The 23,258-nt window shown below is 34.0% G+C and overlaps 1 protein-coding gene across 4 annotated transcripts in view; it reads left to right on the forward strand.

Moving 5' to 3' along the window:
* The window catches only part of DENND1B (DENN domain containing 1B), a 269,661-nt gene that overhangs the window by 131,588 nt on the left and 114,815 nt on the right, over positions 1-23,258 (forward strand). For 2 of the 4 annotated variants that reach the window (XM_058430627.1, XM_058430628.1), the window contains exons 8-10: positions 455-514; positions 1,825-1,878; positions 5,041-5,151. In XM_058430627.1, the coding sequence (XP_058286610.1) occupies positions 455-514; positions 1,825-1,878; positions 5,041-5,151 (225 nt within the window). The remainder of the gene's footprint in view (positions 1-454; positions 515-1,824; positions 1,879-5,040; positions 5,152-23,258) is intronic. The other 2 variants (XM_058430629.1, XM_058430630.1) reach the window with 1 other exon arrangement.

Raw genomic sequence — 23,258 nt, forward strand, 5'->3', positions numbered from 1 at the left:
TACTGTATCTGGTGTTACACTGTTAAATAAGTGACAAATTTGGGACTAGGACACTTGTCTTCAGCTACTAGAGGAGATTTTAGTTTTATGATGAAAGATTAAAATGGATGATTATGGAAGTTTTTGTTCCTGTACAAGTGGATAATGGCCATTAGTAATCAGAGATTTTTATAAAAAGTTAATGTCTAATGAGAATGCTTTTTTGAAACATTTCAAAATCGTTAAATATCCACAGCATTCTCTACTCTTGTAATATGAAAATACTTTCATTAGGATTTTTCTAGCATAAAATTAGCAAATCAGCATTTAAAATAATATTTATAATTAGTATTATTCAAGTATTTTTTAGTGGCTAATTTGGCTACATGGGTTTGTCTCAATTACACAGCGAATTGTTGTGTAAGCTTCTCCCATGAAAGTAAAATATTCATTTTTTTCTCTCATGTATTATAAGAACCAAGAGATATTTATTGCCTGTGAGCAAGTTCTGAAAGATCAGCCTGCTCTAGTACTGGTGAGTTAAAAGGACATTGGCTTCTAAAAATCGCTATTAAATAGGAAAAATAATCATTTATTTCACTATGCCTTTAAGCTTCACTCCAGCCCTTTGGGAAATGGTAAATTTGACTCTTTTAAGAAAATTAATCATTTGGAATATATAATATTTTCTGTTTATACCATCTTTTAAAGCGTAGTTTTATGAAATATAGTACTATTAAAAACTATTCCAAATAAAAGTAGGTTATAGAGACCAAAATCTTTACATATTCTCCATTTTCAGTAGTAGTAATTTTAAAGTATATTCACAGCACGAGATTTGTCACATTTTTTGGTCCCAAGATCACAAAAGATCTTGTGATTTATCTCCTATTGTTCTTCTACCCTGGAAAATTATACATTATGACTGTGTTAACTAGCCTTGTTCAGACTAGTTTAACTGTGCTCAAATATTGGCTAAAATGTTTCTTTTCTAATCATTAATAATAAGATAGTATTAAATATGTCCTTATGTGATTAAGATATTAAAATAATTTTGGAGGTTAATATGAACAGAAAATAAAACTTTTTTGATGATTAAATTGCACTTTGATTCTGGGTGGTAAAATTTGGGAACATTGTGGGAAACATGAAGGCATATATACACAATGTATTCTTTACGTAAGTATTGTGATGAACTGTTTTACTTCTTTGAACATTATAGAAGCTAATTAATATTTGGCAGATGTGTAACAATCATATTTTGGGATTACTACATGTTTAAGAAGTTTTAAACATTGAAAAATTATGTTTTATTGCTATTTGCTAAATAATAGGGTGGTTGATGTTTACAAAAGAGATTTCTTGTGACTTACCATAGAAACTCAGGAATCTTAATAGATTTTGATATATATTTGGTTAGCAAGCTTTAATTTTTCCAGTCTACCTCAACTAAATGTGTTTTAATAATATATATGTTTATATGTATGTATAGGTGTATATGTCTCTATATACTATATATACACATACGTATATATGTATATATGTACAAAATAAACCTTTCAGTAATATACTCTTTTTTTGCCTTAACACTTTTTCCTTATTTTTATTTTAATTTTAAGGTCAAATATTTTTAACCAAGTCTTAACTTTTTGTATGGTAATGTAATTGTTAAATCTCATATAAACCTGCTAACTCATTTAAGAATCTCTCAAATTCAACAAATCCTGAATGTCAGTCCATGGCATTTATTAATTTACTCAATATGTTTTTTCTGATTTTCATTACAAATTATATGTTACCGGTTTTAATTATCTTTTTCATATGTGATTTATTTGTATTGATTAGCATTCCTACTTCATTGCCCCTGATGTAACTGGACTCCCAACAATACCCGAGAGTGTAAGTTTCCTATTTTCTACTTTAATTATTCTTATATTATTAATTTTGTTTATTTTGGTCTCACTGTTTATGCATTTTTATATAGAGAAATAGGATACATTGTAATTATCTGTGTTTGTGAGAAATAATGAAGAAATAAGGAATAACGATATTATTTTCTTTTCTTCTTTTTATATCTGCCCCTTTACCACCTTCTTAATATCTGGTTGTGGATAAGGAAAATTAAAGACAATAATATAAGGAAAACTATTTCTGTCAGTTGTAGTAATTAGGTAGGATCCCATATATTCAATTAGGTCTTCAGCTTCACTGTATATGATAGAAGAGATACCTCAGGAGATGGCTTCTACTTGTGGAGAAGAATTCTAGCAATGGGAAATGTCTTCACACAAATCGTTATTTTAGTGAAATTGACATAGTATTTTATATTCCTTGTATATAATGCTTCAAATAGTAGATGAACTGTTCTTAATTTCCTGATTTTAATTTAAAGTAATACATATCTTGCAAGGTTTGGTGGCTATTGTAAGAAATTTTAAAAATTGCTAAAATTTTCATTTTATTTAGAGTCCTAATTCTAGCCATACTAGAAATATTTTCAGTATTTTAGTAGTTAATACACATTAGTATTTTGTAGAAATGTTTAGATAGAGAAGTCAAAGTAAAAAATACGCTTTTATGATTTTGGATAACTGGAAATGAAATATTCCCTTATGTAATTTTTCTTCAGCTTCCCTTGGAAAGTTAAAATGAATCAGTAGGAATAATTCAATCAAAAGTAAAGGAAAAAGCAACAGGAAAAAAATATTTCAATATATACTTATTATTTACTTTGGGATTCTAGTGTTTTTCCAAATGTTTTCAAATGTACTGTTTGGTTTCTAAAAGCACGTGGGTAGTGAAGGAAGTCCAAGAAGACAATTGTAAATTTTCTGATATCAAACCAAGACTGTCAGTGGTGTTTTCAGTATAGATGGATCCAAAAAACCCTTATGAAAAGCTTTGCATCAAGTTGCTCGTATGGGCCTGAGATAGATAATCAAAGCTCTCAGGTTACATAATAGATCCTAAAGTCTTGACTGCTGTACATTGTGGGCCAGGTACTCCTTGTTAATGTTTTCTTTAAGGCTGACTGACCATGCCTTGACTTATATGACCCTTGTCCCTTCACTTCAGAGTTTCAAAGTCAAATTTGCTTCCGTCTACTCTCTCTTCTATTTACCTTTCTCTTATGTTTACTAACAAATAATAGCTTGATTTAACAAATGTCACATTTTAAAAAAATGATTACTTTGAAAGTTTCAAAGAAACAAACATTCAAAGGAAAAACTGCCACTGAGAATATGTATTTTTCTGTGTTTATTAACATGTTTTATTTTGCAGAAAGTCCTCTTTAGGGAAAAGAAAGCAAGAGAATAAGCATAAGGCAGCACTCTATGTTGAGAAATAATTCTCCAAATAAAAATTACCTTTCTTTTAGATTATAGGAAATATACTAATCTTGAATGACTTGAATTTTTTTTTTTTTTTGAGATGGAGTCTTTCTCTGTCCCCCAGGCTGGAGTGCAGTTGCGCGATCTCGGCTCACTGCAAGCTCCACCTCCTGGGTTCACGCCATTCTCCTGCCTCAGCCTCCCGAGTAGCTGGGACTACAGGTGCCCGCCACCACGCCCAGCTAATTTTTTGTATTTTTAGTAGAGACGGGGTTTCACCGTGTTAGCCAGGATGATCTCTATCTCCTGACCTCGTGATCCTCCCGCCTTGGCCTTCCAAAGTGCTGGGATTACAGGCTTCAGCCACCGTGCCCGGCCGAATGACTTGAATTTTTATATGGAGAGTTGAATTGGAAAGTGAGAAAGCAAGAAATAAACCTCTTCCCGTCAAATTCAACATCAACCACTGATAGTTACAGGTTCTATTGATGTGCTCTGTCATGATTACCAATTAGTGGTGGTAAAGTGTCTATCTTCTGGAAATTGAAGAAGTAATTGGATTTCTTATATTCTTGCCCGACTAAAAGTTTTAGCCTACTAGGTCATAGCCCACCTGATGCTACAGTTTTTGTTTGTTATATCTTATTCAATCCCTTAATTAGTTTGTTGCTTTCTGATGTATTTGTTTCATTATAGAAAATTAAAAATAAATAATAAGAAAGGAGAAAATCTAAAAGTCAAAGTTAATGTAGTAGCTTATCCCAGTTTCATTTTCATATGGGGGATAAGAGTGCTAAATTAAGGAATCAATTTAGAACATCATCAAATTATATTTGATTATAGTGGATATAAAGCAAGCCTGACATGAAGTATAAACAAGGTAATTTCCTTAATAAAGTACCAAAGGGCTGTTTTATAAATTCACCTCATTCTTTGGGTACCTTGTGCATGCTGTGTCATATCAGATGATGATTGGGCCTGCATAGTGAATGGCAAACATGAAAAGACTCAAATGTATTGTCTGGGGCAGTGGTTTCTGAAGCATCAGTGTATATAAGAATCACCAGAAGTATTTGTTTAAAAAGCAGATTCTTGGCCAGGTGTGGTGTCTCATGCCTGTAATCCCAGCACTTTGGGAGGCCGAGGTGGACAGATCATCTGAGGTCAGGAGTTCAAGACCAACCCGGCCAACATGGTGAAACCCCATCTCTCTACTAAAAATACAAAAATTAGCTGGACGTGGTGGCGTGCATCTGTAATCCTAGCTACTCTGGTGGCTGAAGCACGAAAATCACTTGAACCCAGGAGGCGGAGGTTGCAGTGAGCCAAGATCTCACCACTGCACTCCAGCCTGGATGACAAAAAAGGAAAAAAAAAAGCAGATTCTTGGGGACATACACTAAAGATGACAATTCAACAGAGCAGCTCTAGGTTGGGGCCCAGGAAATTAGCTTTTTTTCAAATACTTAGAGGGTAAGAAAGTTGGGAAATCTGTGATCTGATCATCCTTTGCAAATACTTTCCTTGAGTAGGGTTATGTTTCAACTAATAATAGACTATTATGTGCTTTATGTGGCAGCAGACTAGTATTACACTTAATTATTTTAATGAATACCATTTTAAATAATAATATCCTTTGAACTTCAAGACTTTCTGGTAAATGTGTAAAATGTTTTTCTTCACATTCACTATGAGCTGTAACTTACACAATTATTTTTTACTTGTACAGAGAAATCTTACAGAATATTTTGTTGCCGTGGATGTGAACAACATGCTGCAGCTGTATGCCAGTATGCTGCATGAAAGGCGCATCGTGATTACCTCGAGCAAATTAAGCACTGTAAGTACTTCACACTTCTTTTAAGTAGCAGGTATTGAGTGTTTCACAAAAAGACCTAAAAACCTCTACAGATTTAGAAATGTGCTATGTGTGCTTATAAGACAATATCTACATACGTTTTTGATATATGGTTTTAATCTGGCTCTTGAAGTACAAAAGTCTGATTTATAGGAAGCCTTCTCAGATGCATTAAGTCAGATTAATTATTTTTTCTTATCAGGAGATGAGAGTTTTTTTTTTTTTTTTTTCTTTTTAACTCTCCAGAGTTCATTTTAGTGCCTTCTACTATATAAAGAAGAGCTATTATGAGATTTTTATTATTCACTTGTGGCTTTTTCCATTGGAGCTACTTGAAAGAAATCAAGGGGCCATGATAATAGCTGCTATCCTAACCTGGTAATAGGTAGATTCATCTTTGTTGCCAAGTAGTGGTTTGGGAGTAGATTGTATAATAGTTTGATTTAGAGCAGCTCTTCAGGCTGATAATAACTTAAAAGTCAAAGTAGCATTTTTTATAAATCACAGGTTTTATGACATTCACTAAAATGTTCTTTTGGTAGGTCTTTCTTAATATGGTAAAGGCAGTGAGAGAAGATTTTTCTTGGGTCATAGAAAAATATTCAAAAGTATTTTGCTAGATTTTTAAATTTTTTTCTAATTTAAGCTTTAAAAATTTAATATTTTCAACTTAAATTTTTAAATACAAATTTAAATATAGTTTTAAGTAATCTATGACGTATTTATTTAGCAAAAACTATTATTCAATATTGTATGAATTTTCTTCTTCACAAATTTGATTAATTGATAAATAAAACCATATTTATAATGTTTTCTTCTCCTATAGTAGAAATAAAAACCTTAATCTGTATTTTAGCATTTAAAGTAGAAGGAGTTTCAGGATTTCTGTAGGATATCTGTTTAACATTTAACAGTGATAAAGGTGTTTTCAGTGAGATTAAATGACCACTTCAAGGCCAAACAGCTAGTTAGAGACAGATAATGTGAAATTGAGTCTTTTGATTCTAATTTTTGGGTTATTTCCATTACTCTACAATTGAAAAAAATACATACAATTGTACATATAATTTGTATGAATTTATAATTCACACAAATCTCAAAAATACAATTTTGAGATTTTGAATTGTAATTTGATATGCTCACTCCTAAAAGTTGAAAATGCCCTTTACATACTGAAAAATATATGCATTTAAAAGAGTAAGGGTGGATAAATGATGCAGTAATATCAGAGAATAAGTGCTAGTCAATAACAAGTAATTTTTTTCTTACACATCTTAGAGATGTCAAGAAATTCAGTTTGACTCATTTGATATTTTAATTTGCCTATCTGCTATTTTTTAACTTACTATTGAAATGAAACATTCTTCTTCTTTCCCCCCAGCTCCTCCTCCTCATTTTTTAAACATGATTTTTTTTAAGATTAAAAAGGATATTTTTAAATGGATATTGTCCTCAAAATTAAAAAGACTGTATAATAGGCCTTGGAACTAATTTTTATCAGTATTAATTCCTGTAACAAATGTTTATTAGGCACATACTATGTGCCAGGCACTTTCTAGACATTAACCATATTTGACTGGCATGAAACAGATTGTAAACAAGTGAGCAAACAAATAGCAATTATTTATTAGCTAGGGTTACATAATGGATAAAGTGAGTGGGTGTACAGGGTAGACGGTGATGGACAGGTTTCCATTTTATGTAAGGAAGGCCTCTCCAATGAGGTAGTATTTTGTTTGTTTGTTTTTTTGAGACAAGGTCTTGCTATGTTGCCCAGGCTGGTTTCAAACTCCTGGGCTCAATGGATCCTCCTGCCTTGGGTTTCCAAGTAGCTGGGACTATAGGCACATGCCGCTGTGCCCAACTCAGTGAGGTAGTATTTGAGCAGAGATCCAAAGAAAGTGAGGGAATAAGCTATGTGAGTGAAGCATAAGCTACTCTATTTGTGTATCAGAAATAAATCTGAGTATATGTTTTTGAAAAATATTGGTGTTTTGTTTTAATTTATATCCACCTCTTAATGACCAAGTAATCTGTTTGACTCAGTTTCTTTAAGTGTAGAGTAGGAGCAATAGTAGCCTTAATCTCATAGGATTGATGTAAAGATTAAAGAAATACATATATATGAAGTGCTTAGAATGATATCTTTATAGAATAAATGTTTAGTAATTATGAGATATAATTATATTTTAGTTTATATTTATATATTTTTTTTTTTGAGACAGACTCTCACTTTGTCACCCAGGCTAGAGTGCAGTGGCACAATCTTGGCTCACTCTAACCTCTGCCTTCCGGGTTCAAGTGATTCTCCTACCTCTGCCTCCTAAGTAGCTGGGACTACAGGTGCCTGCCACCACACCTAGCTAATTTTTGTATTTTTAGTAGAGACAGGGTTTCACTATGTTCGTCAGGCTGGTCTCGAACTCCTAACCTCAAGCAATACACCCGTCTTATCCTCCCAAAGTGCTGGGATTACAGACGTGAGCCACCGCACCCGGCCTCTACGTTTAATTTTATAATAGTCTACATCTACAGTTAGAGTAAAAATTAACGTTACTATCTTTTAACTTAGTATTTGGCTTTAAAAACAAATTATTATCATAAAGGCTTAGTATTTTGGGGGAGTTGTTTTCTATGTTTGATGTCAATTTATTATTAACTGTTTGTAACAGTTCATGAAAACTTGATGGTGATGTCACCTCTAAGTTACCAGCTCTGTTTTGGTTCACTCTCTGGGACCATTGGGCTGATAAAAGAAACATAATTCAAGTTCTCTTTCATGATCTTAGTCTTCTTTTATGGAGGAAGCTGCTTTGCTTGAATCTATCTTGAATAATTCTTTTATATATACAGCATATAAAATATATCTGCTATAAATTCCATGCATAGTGGCATTTAAGGTCAAGGACTCATTTCTTAACATAAATTAAAAGTAAAATCAATGAATTTACTTGTTTTTAAGCTTTTTATACTCATATTTTTATATATCACGGAGACTATAATGTATTTAATGTTAGAAATTACGTTTTATCCATTTTTAATTTTTAAAGTATACAGCCCAACTCTTAATTTTTAGAAGAATATATGTAAAGGTGGCCTAACATTCATAATTCTATTGTAGTTTTAGAAATTTCATTTGTCTCAGTTATTTACTTTTTGACAATCATGATTTTTCATAGTTATAATAGAATGATAATTATAAACCTTACATCTTGCTGTAGGTTTTAGTGATGACACTCTCATTAGAGAATTAGCTAGCTTGAGGTTCCTTTTCTTTAGGTGCTGTTTGTGGTTAAAAATGATAATTTCTTGCTGGACGCAGTGGCTCACGCCTGTAATCCCAGCACTTTGGGAGGCTGAGGTGGGCAGATCACCTAAGGTCAGGAGTTCGAGACCAGCCTGGCCAACATGGCGAAATGCCACCTCTACTAAAAATACAAAAATTAGCCAGGCGTGGTGCCATGCACCTGTAGTCCCAGCTACTCGGGAGGCTGAGGCAGGAGAATCACTTGAACCCGGGAGATGGAGGTTGCAGTGAGCCAAGATCACTCCATTGCACTCCTGCTTGGGTGACAGAGCGAGACTATGTCAAATAAATAAATAAATAAATAAATAAATAAATAAATAAAGTAATTTTTAACCTTTAAAAGATAAAAAATTTAAAATTAAAAAAATTAACTTTAAGATATGTAAGCACAGATATCAAGAATATTGTTATGTTTTCAACATTCTAATAGATTTTCTCCCTATATTTTAAAGTGTGGTATTGTGTTAGTACCTATTATTATATTTTTGCATGTTTGAGTTTAATGAATTGAGATATAATCAGTTTTGTTTTTATTCTGTTGATTCATACATTATTCTGTTGATTTATACATTGTCAAGTACACATGGAAAGGTTTCTGGTAATCCTGAACAAGAACATTGATTTTATCCATGCTGTAGGTAGGCCATAGATGTTTAAGCCCCAAGTGAATCTTGGTAGACTAGCAGAACATCATATTAGAGTCTCGTATATTCAAAGCAGAGGCATAAATCATGATATTACAAGGGGATATCAGTTGACTTATTGCTGTTTTGTGACCACAGGTAGGTTGGATTGCTGTTTATTTAAAGCCATGTCAGTGGTTCTCAAATCAGTCAGGCATGAAGCCTTGTCATATGCCTCTATAATTGTACCTCACCAGACTTTCTCTAACTAGTCAGCTGGGGCTGTGCATTTTGTCTCAAACACCCGGCTGGCCAGCATCTGACAGGAGCTTTCTCATCATCCTGTCAGTAATATGTTAACTAGAGTGTATCTTTGTGGCCTGTAGAAGCAGGTGGAAGGGATGCTTCTTTTAAAAGCAGATGTCTAAATGTTAGCTATTATTTTGACCATTATTTAGTTAGTAAATTCACCCTCAGAAAGTCTATAAGCATATTAGTTACAGAGATTTGATTGTGTAGTGCATGTTATTTTGGGGATATTTAGAGCAAGCAATATGTTATGAGTGCTGGAATTACGTTAATAAACTGTAATTTCTTCCTTTGTTATAGTTGCCCCCAGGCATTTAAGCATATGCTTTTCCCTCCTCTCATTAATTCCATCAAGGGCATATGTAAAAAGAAATCTTTCGATCTCTGGAAAATCAGCTATTAAATGTAGATTTTACAGGTTTAGTCAGACTGAAAGGCAGTCCAGAGGATTTTAACCTGTTTATCTGGATTATACATATTCTTGATTCGTCTCTTAATGGTGCCACCTGTGTCAGCATTTTATCCGAAACCTGAAGTGCAGAGGCTCTTTCTGGAGATGAGGAATTGAACATTTGGTGAGAGAACAAAGATTACATAGTCCTGCTTCCTAGTTAAGGTTATTAAAGTATATTTTTGCGCCTCATGTTTTTAAAGCTGCAGCAGAGTGGTGCAGTTAAAAGTTGTTATCATGATCTCTCAGGGAAAGATTCTAGAAGTAATTTTTAGATTTTTAATTCTTCCCCAAACCCATAAGCAACCAGTTATGTCATCTGAAACTGAATAATTCTTCTTACCAGTTTATCATTTCACATGTACACAGCTATTCCGAACATTGTATTTTTAGTCAGTGCTAAGTGAATATGACTAGAGTGGGGAAAAGGTACTGTTGAGGTCGTCAGGAAACAGTTTATTGGAAGGGATGTGTGAAGGTTATTTGGAGGAGACTTCTGTTACAGGAAAACTAGAGGTGTTTGTATCTTCCAACTCCTGTAGTGATAATGGCTGTCTTTTTCATGAAAATAAACACATATTTCTGCCTTATGATTTAGTACATTTGTGTTCTAAAAGTAAATAATTGGCTTTTAATTCACAAGGAAGAATTTTTTAATTTAACAATTATGGAATTATCAAAGAGTTGTTATTAACTTATCATTCCCCTAGGTTCTGTAAGCTTTGTTCCTGTATGATATCCACAAAAATGACCTTGGATGATTTCAGTTTACCAAGCATTTTTTTTTCTTTTTTCTTATCCTTATTGCTTATAGACAGTGTTAATGTTAATATTTTTTATATGGAACAGTGACAATTTTGTGCTGATGGTGGTAATCAACATTAAATAAAAGAAAACAATGTATGTGTTGGTTTTGTTTCTTTAATAAAACTGTTGAGGGAAGTGTGTTTATTTTAAAATGTACCTTCTATATTTATATGTTTTTACATACTATAATTTTTTTCATTTTACAGTTAGGCAAGTTTTTCTCTTCCAGTGAGCTTTCTTATAGTGCAGTTTAGCTTATTGTTGACATCCCATTCAATACTTCCAAAATGGAACTCGCCATCTTTTCCCCATAGTCTCCTCCTACTATAAAGGGCTAATTTGGTGAATCACTCCTCCCTCTCATGTGTTTTCCCCACCTACATCCTATAAGTTCTACCTCCTTAATCTTTTCTTCTCCGATTCCTGTTCTCCATTTCAACTGCCCATTGTCTTAGTTCAGCAGTTACTACTTTCCACAGATATTATTTTCAGATCATATATGCTGAATTCACTTACATAAAATGATGATGTTATTAATAATTATAGCCAATATATAATATAGGGCATGCTTCACGCTACTTACCCTACTGAGAAATTTATTTAAACTAACTCATTTAATTATTATGTATTATGTGGTAGGTACAGTTGTTATCCACGGTGGACAGATGAAAATGTGGATTTTGAAATTGAGAGGGAGTAAGTTGATCAAGGCCATAGTACTAGGAATTGGTTTAACCAGTTCTGTATGATTCCAAAGTATATGCTTACAATCTTTATGCAATTTTGCCTCTCACAATGACCATCTTATAAAACCAAATGCATCCTTACCTTCTGCCCCAATATAGTATCCCTTCCCTTAAGGAGCCTCAGTTTATTATTTGAATTACTTACAGTGAAATAACTTTTTTCCTTGTCTTTGCAGGTCTAGTCGATTATCTCTCAATATGTCATATTTATACCTTTCTCTTATTTTGAGTACCACTTTTAGGGCTAGCACTTATCTCCTGGTTGGACCTCTCATTTTCCATTTTCTCATCTTTTAGATTCATTCTATATGTAATTACTCAATCCTTCAGAATGAAAAAACATCTATTGGTTACTCATTGCCTATAAACTGCTAAGTCTGGTAAAAAACTATCCATTATCTGATCCTAAACTTGTCTTTCTAAGTTTTTCGATTACTTATAGTCCACACAGATCTTTAGACAATAAAGTTATCAGGGCAGGTTTTTTTTTCTTTTTCTTTTTCTTTTTTTTTTTTTTAATCTGGTTCAGTCAGTCACTACAATGTATCTGTCTCTTAGGACAGTGATGATATATATCCATAGAAGGTTTTAACAATAATTTTCTGAGTGAATGGATGAAATTGCACTTTTTGCTCTTCCTCATATGTGTTTTAAATCTCCCGCATGCATGCTTCTGAATGTTTTTCAAAATCTGGTTTGCTTTACAGAAGGCTTAGTTTTTATGAGTAACCAGTGTAACATCTTTCATCTCTGAACTATCATAGCATTTACCACATACCCTTCTCAAATTTTAATTATTAGTGAATATGTCAAGCTCTTGTATTAGATATCGATCTCTTTAAAAATTAAAAACCTGTCTGGCATGGTAGCTCATGCCTGTAATCCCAGCACTTCGGGAGGCTGAGGTGAGAGGATTGCTTAAGCCCAGCAGTTTGAGAATAGCCTGCGCAATGTAATGAGACCCTGTCTCTACCAAAAATTAAGGAAATTAGCTGGGTGTGGTGTCACACGCTTGTAATCCCAGATACTCGGGAGGCTGAGATGGAAGGATTGCTTGAGCCCCGGAGTTTAATACTGTAGTGAGCCATAATCGCACTACTGCATTCCAGCCTGGCAACAGAATGAGACCCTGTATAAAAAAATAAAATAAAATAAATAAAACCATGTGTGTCTGTGGGTGTGTTCATGTATGTATTGAAGAATAAATTTAATCATTTAAATTGTGTCAGAAAAGTTTTTAAAATAAAAAATTATTAGCGTAAAATATAAAGTGTTCATCTGATACTGAAAATGCCAGAGTAGAAACTGTATCTTTGTCAAGTAGAAATGTATCCCTTGATTTATCTCTTTGACATTTGTCTCTTTAAATAATAAAAGTTTCTTTGTAGATCTTGAAGTTTCCAAGTTAGGTGCTAATTACTTTTCTTTCTTTTCTCCTTTCTTTCTTTCTTTCTTTCTTTCTTTCTTTCTTTCTTTCTTTCTTTCTCTCTTTCTCTCTTTCTTTTCTTTCTTCTCTTTCTCTCCCTTCCTTCCTCCCTTCCTTCCTTCCCTCCTTCCCTCCTTCCTTCCTTCACACAGAGTTGCACTCTGTCGCCAAGGTGTTGGAGTGTAGTGGCGTGATCTGGGCCCACTGCAGCTTCTGCCCGCTGATCTCAGGCATCTTCCCACACCTCAGCCTCCCAAGTAGCTGGACTACAGGCATGCACCTCTGTGCCTGGCAGATTTTTGTATTTTTTTATAGAGACGGGGGTTTCACCATGTGGCCCAGGCCGGTCTTGAACTCCTGGACTCAAGCAACACTCCTGCCTCGGCCTCCCAAAGTTGCTGGGATCACAGGCATGAGCTACTGTGCCTGGCCTAGGCACTAATTTCTGTGTAGGTTTTGTCTTTAAAAGAAGATTTGTGTTTAGCTATTTTCTACTAGATAATTTTTTTGAAAAGTCTATGCCAAAACGGTAGTGCCTTAGGGAAAAATGTATTAATACATCTTAAACCCTTTTCAGGATAGCAGAGAAGTTGCTGTGGTGCCACACTGGCAGAATTTTCTGGAATCCTGCCCTTTGGGGTGCCCAGGAAAGCTGCCCTCAGAGAAATGCCATTCCTTAGAACTTGTTGGAAAGCCATATGAGAGGTACTGGGGAAGCTGTTTTCAGAGAGATGCCTCACTCGCAGCAGACTACTATAAAGCCTCCTAAGGTGAAGCTATTAACTAGGATTGTGTTACTGGAGAAACTCCCTTAAAAAACTAACAAAGGGAAGCTGCTGGCCACTTGGTACTGTTGGAAATTGTACAGTCCAATAATCAGGTGCAGGAGATGCCTCCTGTGCTGCAGGAACCAGGCACTAGAAAGGCTTCAAGTGCTGCAAGAGCCAGAGGTACTCTGCTATAAGGTAGGGGAATGCTGAGGGAAACCTTTGGCTGCCAGTACCTGCAGGAGTCAGGCACTGCAGAAACTGCCCACTGCATAGGAGCCTGGTGGACACCTGTGCTATAGGAAATGGGCCCTAGGGAAGCTGCATGTACAATAGGAGCCAGCCCTTGATGAGCCATAAGCTTTGCAGGAGCCTGCAGAGTGTCTCACTGGAACCAGGAGCAAGTTCTCTCTTTTTGCATTGTCTCTTTAGTACCCTCTCCTGACAAAGTTTGACATCATGCCAGTTGCTAAAAGGAAAAATAGCCAGAGTCCAGATCCATTTTCACAGACCAGGCAGTGAGGGGCAGATTTGGAGCTGAGAGGCAATAAGTTGATAATTGGTACAGTCCACCCCTTTGGATACTCAGCCTCTATTTGTACCCTTCTACACACATTTGAATTCCTGTACAATAAAACAAATCTATATTTCTACCTAATAACATACAGCTATCATTTTTTACAAATGTAGACATTCTCACCCTTTCCTCTAAAGGAGAAGCCCTTGTTTATGTAACTGGTCAAGAGGCCATAATTGGTATGTATGGCTTCCTTTTATTACCCATTCTATATTTCTCTCACCCTCAGCTAGAACTTCACCTGAACAGGATCTTTATCTGGTAAAATGTCCCATTCTCAAAGAATCTCAATCCTCAAAGATTTAGCTGTGTTTTGGTTGTTGTAGTTTTTCATTAACTTTTACTTTAGGTGTGCAAGTCCTGAGGCACCATAGAGAATCCCCTGGTTCAAGACACATTTCTCTTTGCCAAACTATTATGTGGAAGCACCCCAGTTTCCCTTCGGTTATTGAGAAGAATCACTCAAGCCAGTAGATTAACTTCCTCTTTTTCAGCCTGTTGATTCAGTGGCATATGGTACCCCAGTTAGCCAAGTGGCATCTTAAAATTCAAGTAGAAGCATTCTACTTGAATGCTTCTACTTGAATTTTAAATAGGAAGGGGTTAAAAATAGTTAACCACCTGAGAAGGAAAGAAATGCCTTTATTTTGAAATAAATATTTGGCATGAGTAGAGTTTCCAAAGATAAGGCATATAAGTATTTATTCATTTGTGCATTGATAAATGCTATTAGTTGCCAGGTACTAAGTACTGGGAATTTCAGAGTTACTAATTTGTGATTCTATAACAGTGTCAGTGAGTCAAGGACAGTCAGTGTGATAAAAATTCTAACATGGGAGATATTAGGAGGTAGAGTGGTAGACTACAGAGTTTACTTCAATATGATACCTCATTCTTGAAAGGAATTTGTATCATTTCTAGGAAATATATCTTTAATATATTACTGTTTGTGTGTGTGTGTGTATGTTTGTATATGGAGAGAGTGGGAGAGAGAGAAATCAGACTACAAAATCTATTTGGGGATATAAACAGTGGCCAGATTGTGAAGAATCACATTTGCTAATTTAAGAGGTTTGGCTTTTATCCAACAGATTGTGGGGAAGCAAATGAGGTACATGACATGATAAGTTTTGTTTTGGAGAAGATAACACTGGTGGCCTTATAAGAGAAGAAATGCAGTAGGGGAAATCCAACTGACAGGAGATCAGTTAAAAGATTGTTAGAGTAATAAAAGCAAGAGATGATTAGCACCTGAACTAGGACAGTGACCTTAAGAGGGAGGTGAGGTTGGGTTTTAGAAACATTTCCAAGCAAAAGTCTTTTGCTTGTGGTATTAGCTTAAGAGTAGGTAAGAAAAAGGAGAGTGTAGAATGGCACACACAGGACAAGTCTTTACCAAATGTTTACTTAGTATCTGCTTTATAAGGGGACAGTTCTTGATATCATTTACTAACAGCAAATTTCACTTTATAATTATGTGTATGCATATACACATATATACATACATATATTCACATATATATGATATGCATGCTAAATATACACATGTATGTTAAACATACATAAGATAAAGGTGTATATATAGTAATTTTAACATTAAAATACGTATAATTGTTTATTATTTAATTACAAATTATTATATTTGTTAACTCTAAACATTTACAATTTACTTTGTTGTTCTGCCATTGTGATTGTCTCTTTTTCAGTTGCTGGTGGTTTGCAATCAGTTTTATTTTGTTCTGGGTGAAAGATATTTTAAATTATGATTTCAAATATGACTGATAGTTAAAGAGTAGCTTTAATCAGTTTTTGTTTACTATTTATTTGAAATATTGTCTGAATATATGGTAGTAATGTGTTTATATTAATAATATCTTCTAAAATTAGAGATTTGTGTTTTACTCCTAACTACTCTACCTTCTTATAATTCATCAGCTACCTTCTTATAATTCATTTAATTTCTTTTACCCTGAAATTTCTTGTCTAAAAAATGAAGAAATTGAACAAGCATGATCTCTAGGATCCTTTCTAGTTGTTAAATACAATGATTCTTATATTGTATAATTTATTTTTAAAAAATGATTGCCAAATTATGTAATTTTTGTATAAACCATATCCTAACCTTTCATCCTCCAGAATGTAGAGTTTAGATATTTGTGAAGAGAAAATATAGACAGATTTGAGGAGTGTTGCAGTGTTACACTCTTTAATTTTGGTGGAAAAGTAGAAGGGCCTTCTCTAGGAAAAGAAAAACTGCTATTGAATTGACTTTGAGAGTGAGAATTAGAAAGAAGTAAATTTAGTGATAGGGAAATGTCATGTAGGTGAGGAGATGTATTTGAGGGTATTGGCATTTATGTATAATGTGATAGCACAGAAATCCAAAGAGTTGTGAAGAGGTGGGTACAACAGTAATGGTGATATATAGAGGGTAACTAGAATGTAACTTCCTTGAGAGTACAGGTTTTTGTATGTTTTGTTCATTACTGTATCCTTGCCACTAATAATAGTGTCTGGCACAGGTTTGGTGCCCCACTTACTGGCTTAGTAATCTTGGGCAATTGACTTAACTTTGCCTCAGTTTCTCCAACTATGAAATGAAAGAAAGAATGAATACTTGAAGGAAGCAAGCAAGAAAGAAAAATTTAGAATTATTTGGCTAGGAAGAGCTAATAAACCAACGACTAAATGTGAGATGATTAGAACTTTCCAAAGGACTTGGGTATGATGGAAATAGTTTAGAATAAACTTTTAGCAGTGAAGTATCAGAATTTACCATCTACTATGGTCTGACTGTGTCCCCTAAAATTTATATTTTTGGAATTTAAACCCTAATATGAGAGTATTAAGAGTTAGGGTCTTTAGGAAGTAATGAAATCATGAGCCCTCATAAATGCAATTAGTGACCTTACAAAAGAGCTTCAAGGGAGCTGTTCAGTCCTCCTGCCGTGTGAGGATGCAGTAACAAGGTGTCATCTATGGAGAAGAGAGCAAGCCTTTACCAGGCACTGAATCTGCTGGTACCTTGATGTTGGATTTCCCAGCCTCCAGAATGGTGAGAAATAAACTCCTATTATTAATAAGTTACCTACTCTAAGGTATTTTGTTATAGTAGCCCAAAGAGACTAAGATACTATCCTAAGAGAATAAAGGAAGAAAATAAAGTATAAAAAATTTAGGTTGATTTGAAAGCACCAAAATGTCTTCCAGAGTGGCTGTACCATTTTGTATTCCCACCGTAAATGAATGGGAGTTTCTTTTCCACATCTTCATCAGCATTTGTTGTCAGTGTTCTGGATTTTGGCCATTCTAATAGGTGTGTAGTGGTATCTCATTGTTTTAATTTGCCTTTCCCTGATGACATGTGATGGGGAACATCTTTTCATATGCTTATTTGTCATTTGTATATCTTTGTTGAGGTTGGTGAGGCATCAGTTACAGTTTTTGACCCATTTCTTAATTGGGTTGTTTGTTTTCTTATTATAGAATTTTAAGAGTTTTGTATATTTTGGATAACAGCCTCTTACCAGATATGCCTTCTGCAAATATTTCCTCTTAGTCCATGACTGCTTTTTAAATTTTCTTGACAGTGTTTTTCACAGAACAAAAATTTTAAATTTAATGAAATCCAGCTTATCAATTAATTTTTTCATGGTTTATGACTTTGGTGTTGTCTCTAAAAGTCATTGCCAAGCCCTAGGTCATGTAGATTTTCTCCTCTATTATCCTCTAGGAGTTTTATAGTTTTGCATTTTACATTTAGGTCTGTGATTCATTTTGAGTAAATTTTCATGAAAAGTGTAAGGACTGTATCTAGATTCATTTTTTTGGCATGTGGATGTCCACTTGTTCCAGCACCATTTATTGATAAGACTGTCTTTTATTCATTGTATTGCCTTTGCTTGTTTGTCAAAGATTAACAAGTTGATTATATTTATGTGGGTCTATTTGTGGGCTCTCTATTCTGTTTCATTGATCTAATTGTATGTTCTTTTATAAATGTTACACTGTTTAGAATATTGTAGCTTTATAATAAGTTTGAACTCAGATAGTGTCAGTCCTCCAACTTTGTTCTTTCAGAATTGTGTTGACTATTCTGTGTCTTTTGCTTCTCGATCGAAACTTTAGAATCAGCTTCTTGTTTTCCACAAGAAAACTTGCTGGGATTTTGATTGGGATTGTAATCTATAGATCAAGTTGGAAGGACTGACATCTTGACAGTATTGAGTCTTCCTACCCATGAACATGGAATATCTCTCCATTTATTTAGTTTTTCTTTGATTTCTTTTATCAGAATCTTTAGTTTTCCTTTTATAGATTGTATACATATTTTGTTAGATTTATATGTAATTATTTAATAGAGCATTTTTATGATACTATAATGGTGGATACATGTCACTGTAAATTTGTTTATATCCTAGAGTGTGAACTCTGATGTAAATTAGGGACTCAGATGACAATGATGTATCAATATAGGTTCATCGACTATAACAATGTACCAGTGTGGGTGGGTGTGTTGATAATGGGGGAAGCCATGGGTGTGTGAGGGCAGGGAGAATATGAGACATTTCTATGCTTTCTGCTCAGTTTTGCTATGAACCTAAAAGTATTCTAAAAAATAAATTCTATTTTTAAAAAGTGTACAAAATATTGTTTTTGCATTATGTAAAATTTCTACTTTCCAAACATTTTCCTGTAAGTCTCACTTAATTTGAATATTAGAGTTTTGCTTAAGTGAGACTATTTAGTAGTTAATGTTGTGGTTTTCAAATACCTTGCTGCTACCGTTTTTGGTCTAAACTTTAAAATGTGAATATAAATTAAATGTGTTTAAGCAGGTATTTTCTTTATGGTTTCCACTAATTTTTTTAAAAATTTTATGAGGAATTCATTACATTCCCATCTGCAGCAGTTTACTCTTTATACTTATAGTTATTTATGGTGCTTAAATTTCTAAATTAAGTATTGATTCAGTTAAAAATCAGGTGAGGTCTCTAATACATGTTTCTTGGATTTTTTAATAAATGCTTTCTTAGGGAATATAAATCTGCCCCTCAGTAACTCATTTAACCCTGCAGTAACTCATTTAACTCTAGTTGAAGTGTAGGATTTCTACAAAAGAATGAGGCACAATCTAGATAGGTGATACAGAGGCTAGAATAGTGTGAGTAGCAATGTGTCTATATGATACCTTTACCTGTAAGGCATGCTAGTTAAAATTGTGCTATTTTTCATAGTGGTGATTATACTAGATGGATTGTCTTTCTGCTGTGTCCATGGGAGTCTGATAAATGTCTTTTTCTCCTCCCTCAAAATACATGCCTATTTAATTGCTTAAAACAATTCTAGTTTTATTAATAGACTGATTTCTTCTAATAAATATAGTTTAAGAAGAAGGAACAAATCAGATTTTGTATCACAAAGCAGGACAACTTTGGTTCAGTTTCAAACTTAGGTGTACTCACAGACATAAGTTGAGATGATAACTTGTAGAATTTGTATCAATGATCTTATCCTTTTAACATTTTCTGGGAGAGTCTGTCTTATTAGTTTCCTGCTGTAGTTACAGTCTGTGTTGCCTGAGGAAAGTTTTGTAAATCAGATCTCTGTCTGTTATAGATTTCTCATACAAAGGTCAATGGTTCTTGTTTGATTGTCCGGTCCAAAGATGCATTCTCTATTATACAATTGTATAAAACACAATATTTTCAGTCAGTGGATGCTATTCAAAGCCTCATAATGATGATAATTTAAAATCTTTGTATATTGAAGGCAGTTTGAAATAGTGGTTACTGTACTTTGGATCTAGCCTGCCTCCACTTTTATCCTGGCTTTGCTGTTTATAAGCTGTATGATCATGGGCAGTTGGTTGAACTTTGTCTTAGTGTCTTGATCTGTTAAGTAGAAATAATGATAATAGTACTTGATGAGGTTGTTGTGAGGATTAGATATGAGTAGTTCAAGTACTCATAACAGTTCTTGGCACATGGTAAGCATTATATAAACATTTGTTGTTGCTATTATTTTCAATGGCACTACCGATGTTTAGACCTGGTGACCTGGGACCAGAAGTTTCAAATGCCTTTGTTCTATGACTGAGTTAACTGTTGCTGACCTTTGCTGTCAGATTTCTCTGTCTGGTTTCATGGGCGTTAGTTCTTGCCGCTTCTCATGATTCCCATATATACTTATGTTGTAATTGAAGTCCATAGTAAATCAGTATTCCCAATGTTTCTATTTTGCATTAGTCAGCTCTCTGGAACTGTGTTAGTTCAATATATTGGGTATGCTTTATGAAAATATATGTGCATTTTAAATATCATATGCCACATAAAGATAAGAAATTTTTTCCCATAAACCTTTATTTGGTAAATTCATTTTTCTCTGAAAATTATAACAGTGTATTATTCAGTTTCAGGGTATAATGCCAGAAATACGTTTGAACTGAAACATGGAAATTCTTTCCTTTACCCTTTTCTCTGCTTTCATGAGGAACAATTGTGGTATTAAAGAAGCAACTGACGATATTAGAGAAGCAATGTGGAGTCTTGGCCCTGTCACTAATCAGACGTATGATACTTGGCTAATTCTAGCCCAAAGAAAGACTATATGATATTTCATTTTTCTTTAAGCTTAAAGATTCAGTATATCATAAATAACTTTAAATTAATAAGATTCTTCTTACTTGGCTTATTAAATTGTTCTCATTTCTTTGTAGTACTTTATATTGCAAACCAAACTTCTAAAATATGTAGTTTATTTTCCTTTAATTTGTGTGTTCTCAAAATGTTCCAGGTAAATAGTTTATTATGATAGCATTCTCTTCAGAGGTATGTAAAAATGTCATCCAGAATAATATTTAGAGTCTTTTTCATGTCCTAGAAGGCTCTCCATCATTGATTCTGCTTCTCTGTCTGACCTCATCTCCTGCCATTCTCCCACTTCCTCCGGTCTAATCTCACTGGCTTCCCCATTGCTCTGTGAAGATGCCAAGCATGTTCTCACCTGGGACTTCTGAATGCCTCGTTTAATTTACCTGGAATGCTCTTCTTCCCAAATCCACGAGTTTGCTGTCTCTCTTCAGTTAGGTTTCAGTTCATATGTCACCACATTAGAGTTCTTCTGTAATCCTCCTATCTAAAATAGCCCCCCACCCCCATCACACCCTACTTTAGGTCTCTTTATAGATCTAATCTCTGACAATATTTATTTTACTTGTTTATTGTTTGCTTTCTCCACTAACACGTAAGCTCCATAGAAACGGAGACTTTGTTCTGTTTAGTGCTGTGTCCTTGTTGCTTAATAGGGATTTTGATTGCATATAGCAGGCACTCAAAATTGTTGTTGAATTAAGCAAATAAATTATTATAATATTTTCCGTTGCATAATTACCTTATGGACTTTAGAGCACCTAGAGACTTTATGAAAGTACTTTGAAGCACTTAAACTTTTAGATATATTTTGAAAGTGGATCTGAATTATAGTCCAGTCATAGTATTCCGTTAGCCACCAGGATAGAAGAAATCTCAATACATAAGAATATAAAAAAGATAGAATTGATCTGATCTAAAAATAAAGAATGTTTAATCTATGAGAGAAAATACTTACAGATCATCTAGCATAGAGTTCTTATTTTAAAGATCACAAAACTGAGACATGGTTATATTTGTAGATGTGCCAGAGGTCACGTGGCTTGTTGGTGGCAGAGCCCTAATTTTATGTCTGTAGTATACATGTTATGATTTTATGCAATTTACATATAAATGTGTTACATTTTCTAGTAAATTTGTTTTATTCTATTTACTTGCAACTTTGCTATCGTCTCTAAAAGAATATGCCATAATAGTATTTTCTCATTTTTTTTTAAGTTACATAGCTCTTGCATGCTACTAGGTGAATATATGGGGGATCATCTTTGGGATGCTTCCATCTTCTTTGGAAATCTCCATTTAGGTGTCTCATGGTTAACAGAATAAATATTTGCCAAAGCAGATTCCTTATAATTCTACTTAAACCTGACACCTTTGCTATATTACCTTTAATAATTCATTCTGGTTGCTTAGTTCCAGAACTGTGGTTGGGGAGGAGTTGTCATATATTTTATATATATATAATTCAACAAAAATTTTGAGTGCCTGATAAGTCCTTTTCACTTATACCCCACATCCAGAAAGTTACCAAGTCCTGTAGAGCTTGCTTCTCTCCTGGTAGATCTTGATTAGCAGGCATAACTCTCTACCAGATGCTGGCCATTGCGGAAATTTTGTGACTCTGCATATAATTACAGAAACCATCCTCTAAGAAATCAGTCAAATTCATCAGATAATGTTGAATTTTGTTAGCAAATAACTAATAAAACTTCATTTAAGGATGACCAGTAAGGAGGCAGGGAAAGTCTTTACATGGCATTTAGTAGAGTGCTTTGGACTCTGGGTATGCCCAGTGAAATAAATGGCCCAGTGAAATAAAGTGCGGTATTAAATATAATACCTCACATTAAGAACGTGTTTTTCCTCTTGCTACAGTTTTTATTTGCTCAGTAACAAAAAAAGAACACTTTCTCTTTTTTGTTGTTTTTAAGGCTTTAAATGAGCTGTTTAAAAAGTCATCTGTGTGCAGATTGAGAAATTGAATAATTAGCTGCGTTTCAAAGCTGCATAAGCTCTTTTAGCCCATCAGGTTAAAAAGGGGGTGGAAAGAGTTAATACAGTTTTAAAGAGGCCTAATTTACAACTAAGGAATACCTGAGAGCTCTTGGAGAATTTGACACAATGAGTTAGATCAACCCCATTTTCATTTCCCTCTAGCTGCAGTTTGTAACATAAATAAATCCATGGTCTATAATTGTTAAATGGAAGTATTTGAATGCCTCCTAGTGGCATATTGTAGGCTCTAATTAAGGAATTTAAAAAGTAATATTTATTGAAGGAATACTATGATAACCTATTAAAGCTTGTAAGTACAAGGTAGTAAAATCCTTTAATGATAACATGCTAAGTGAAATCAGAATACATTATTTGCCATACAAAACTGATTAAAAACCTGGCTGGAAAAAATGTAATACATATGGCAAAGA

This window comes from Hylobates moloch, unplaced genomic scaffold (assembly GCF_009828535.3).
Source record: "Hylobates moloch isolate HMO894 unplaced genomic scaffold, HMol_V3 SCAFFOLD_18, whole genome shotgun sequence".
NCBI classification, from domain to species: Eukaryota; Metazoa; Chordata; class Mammalia; order Primates; family Hylobatidae; genus Hylobates; species Hylobates moloch.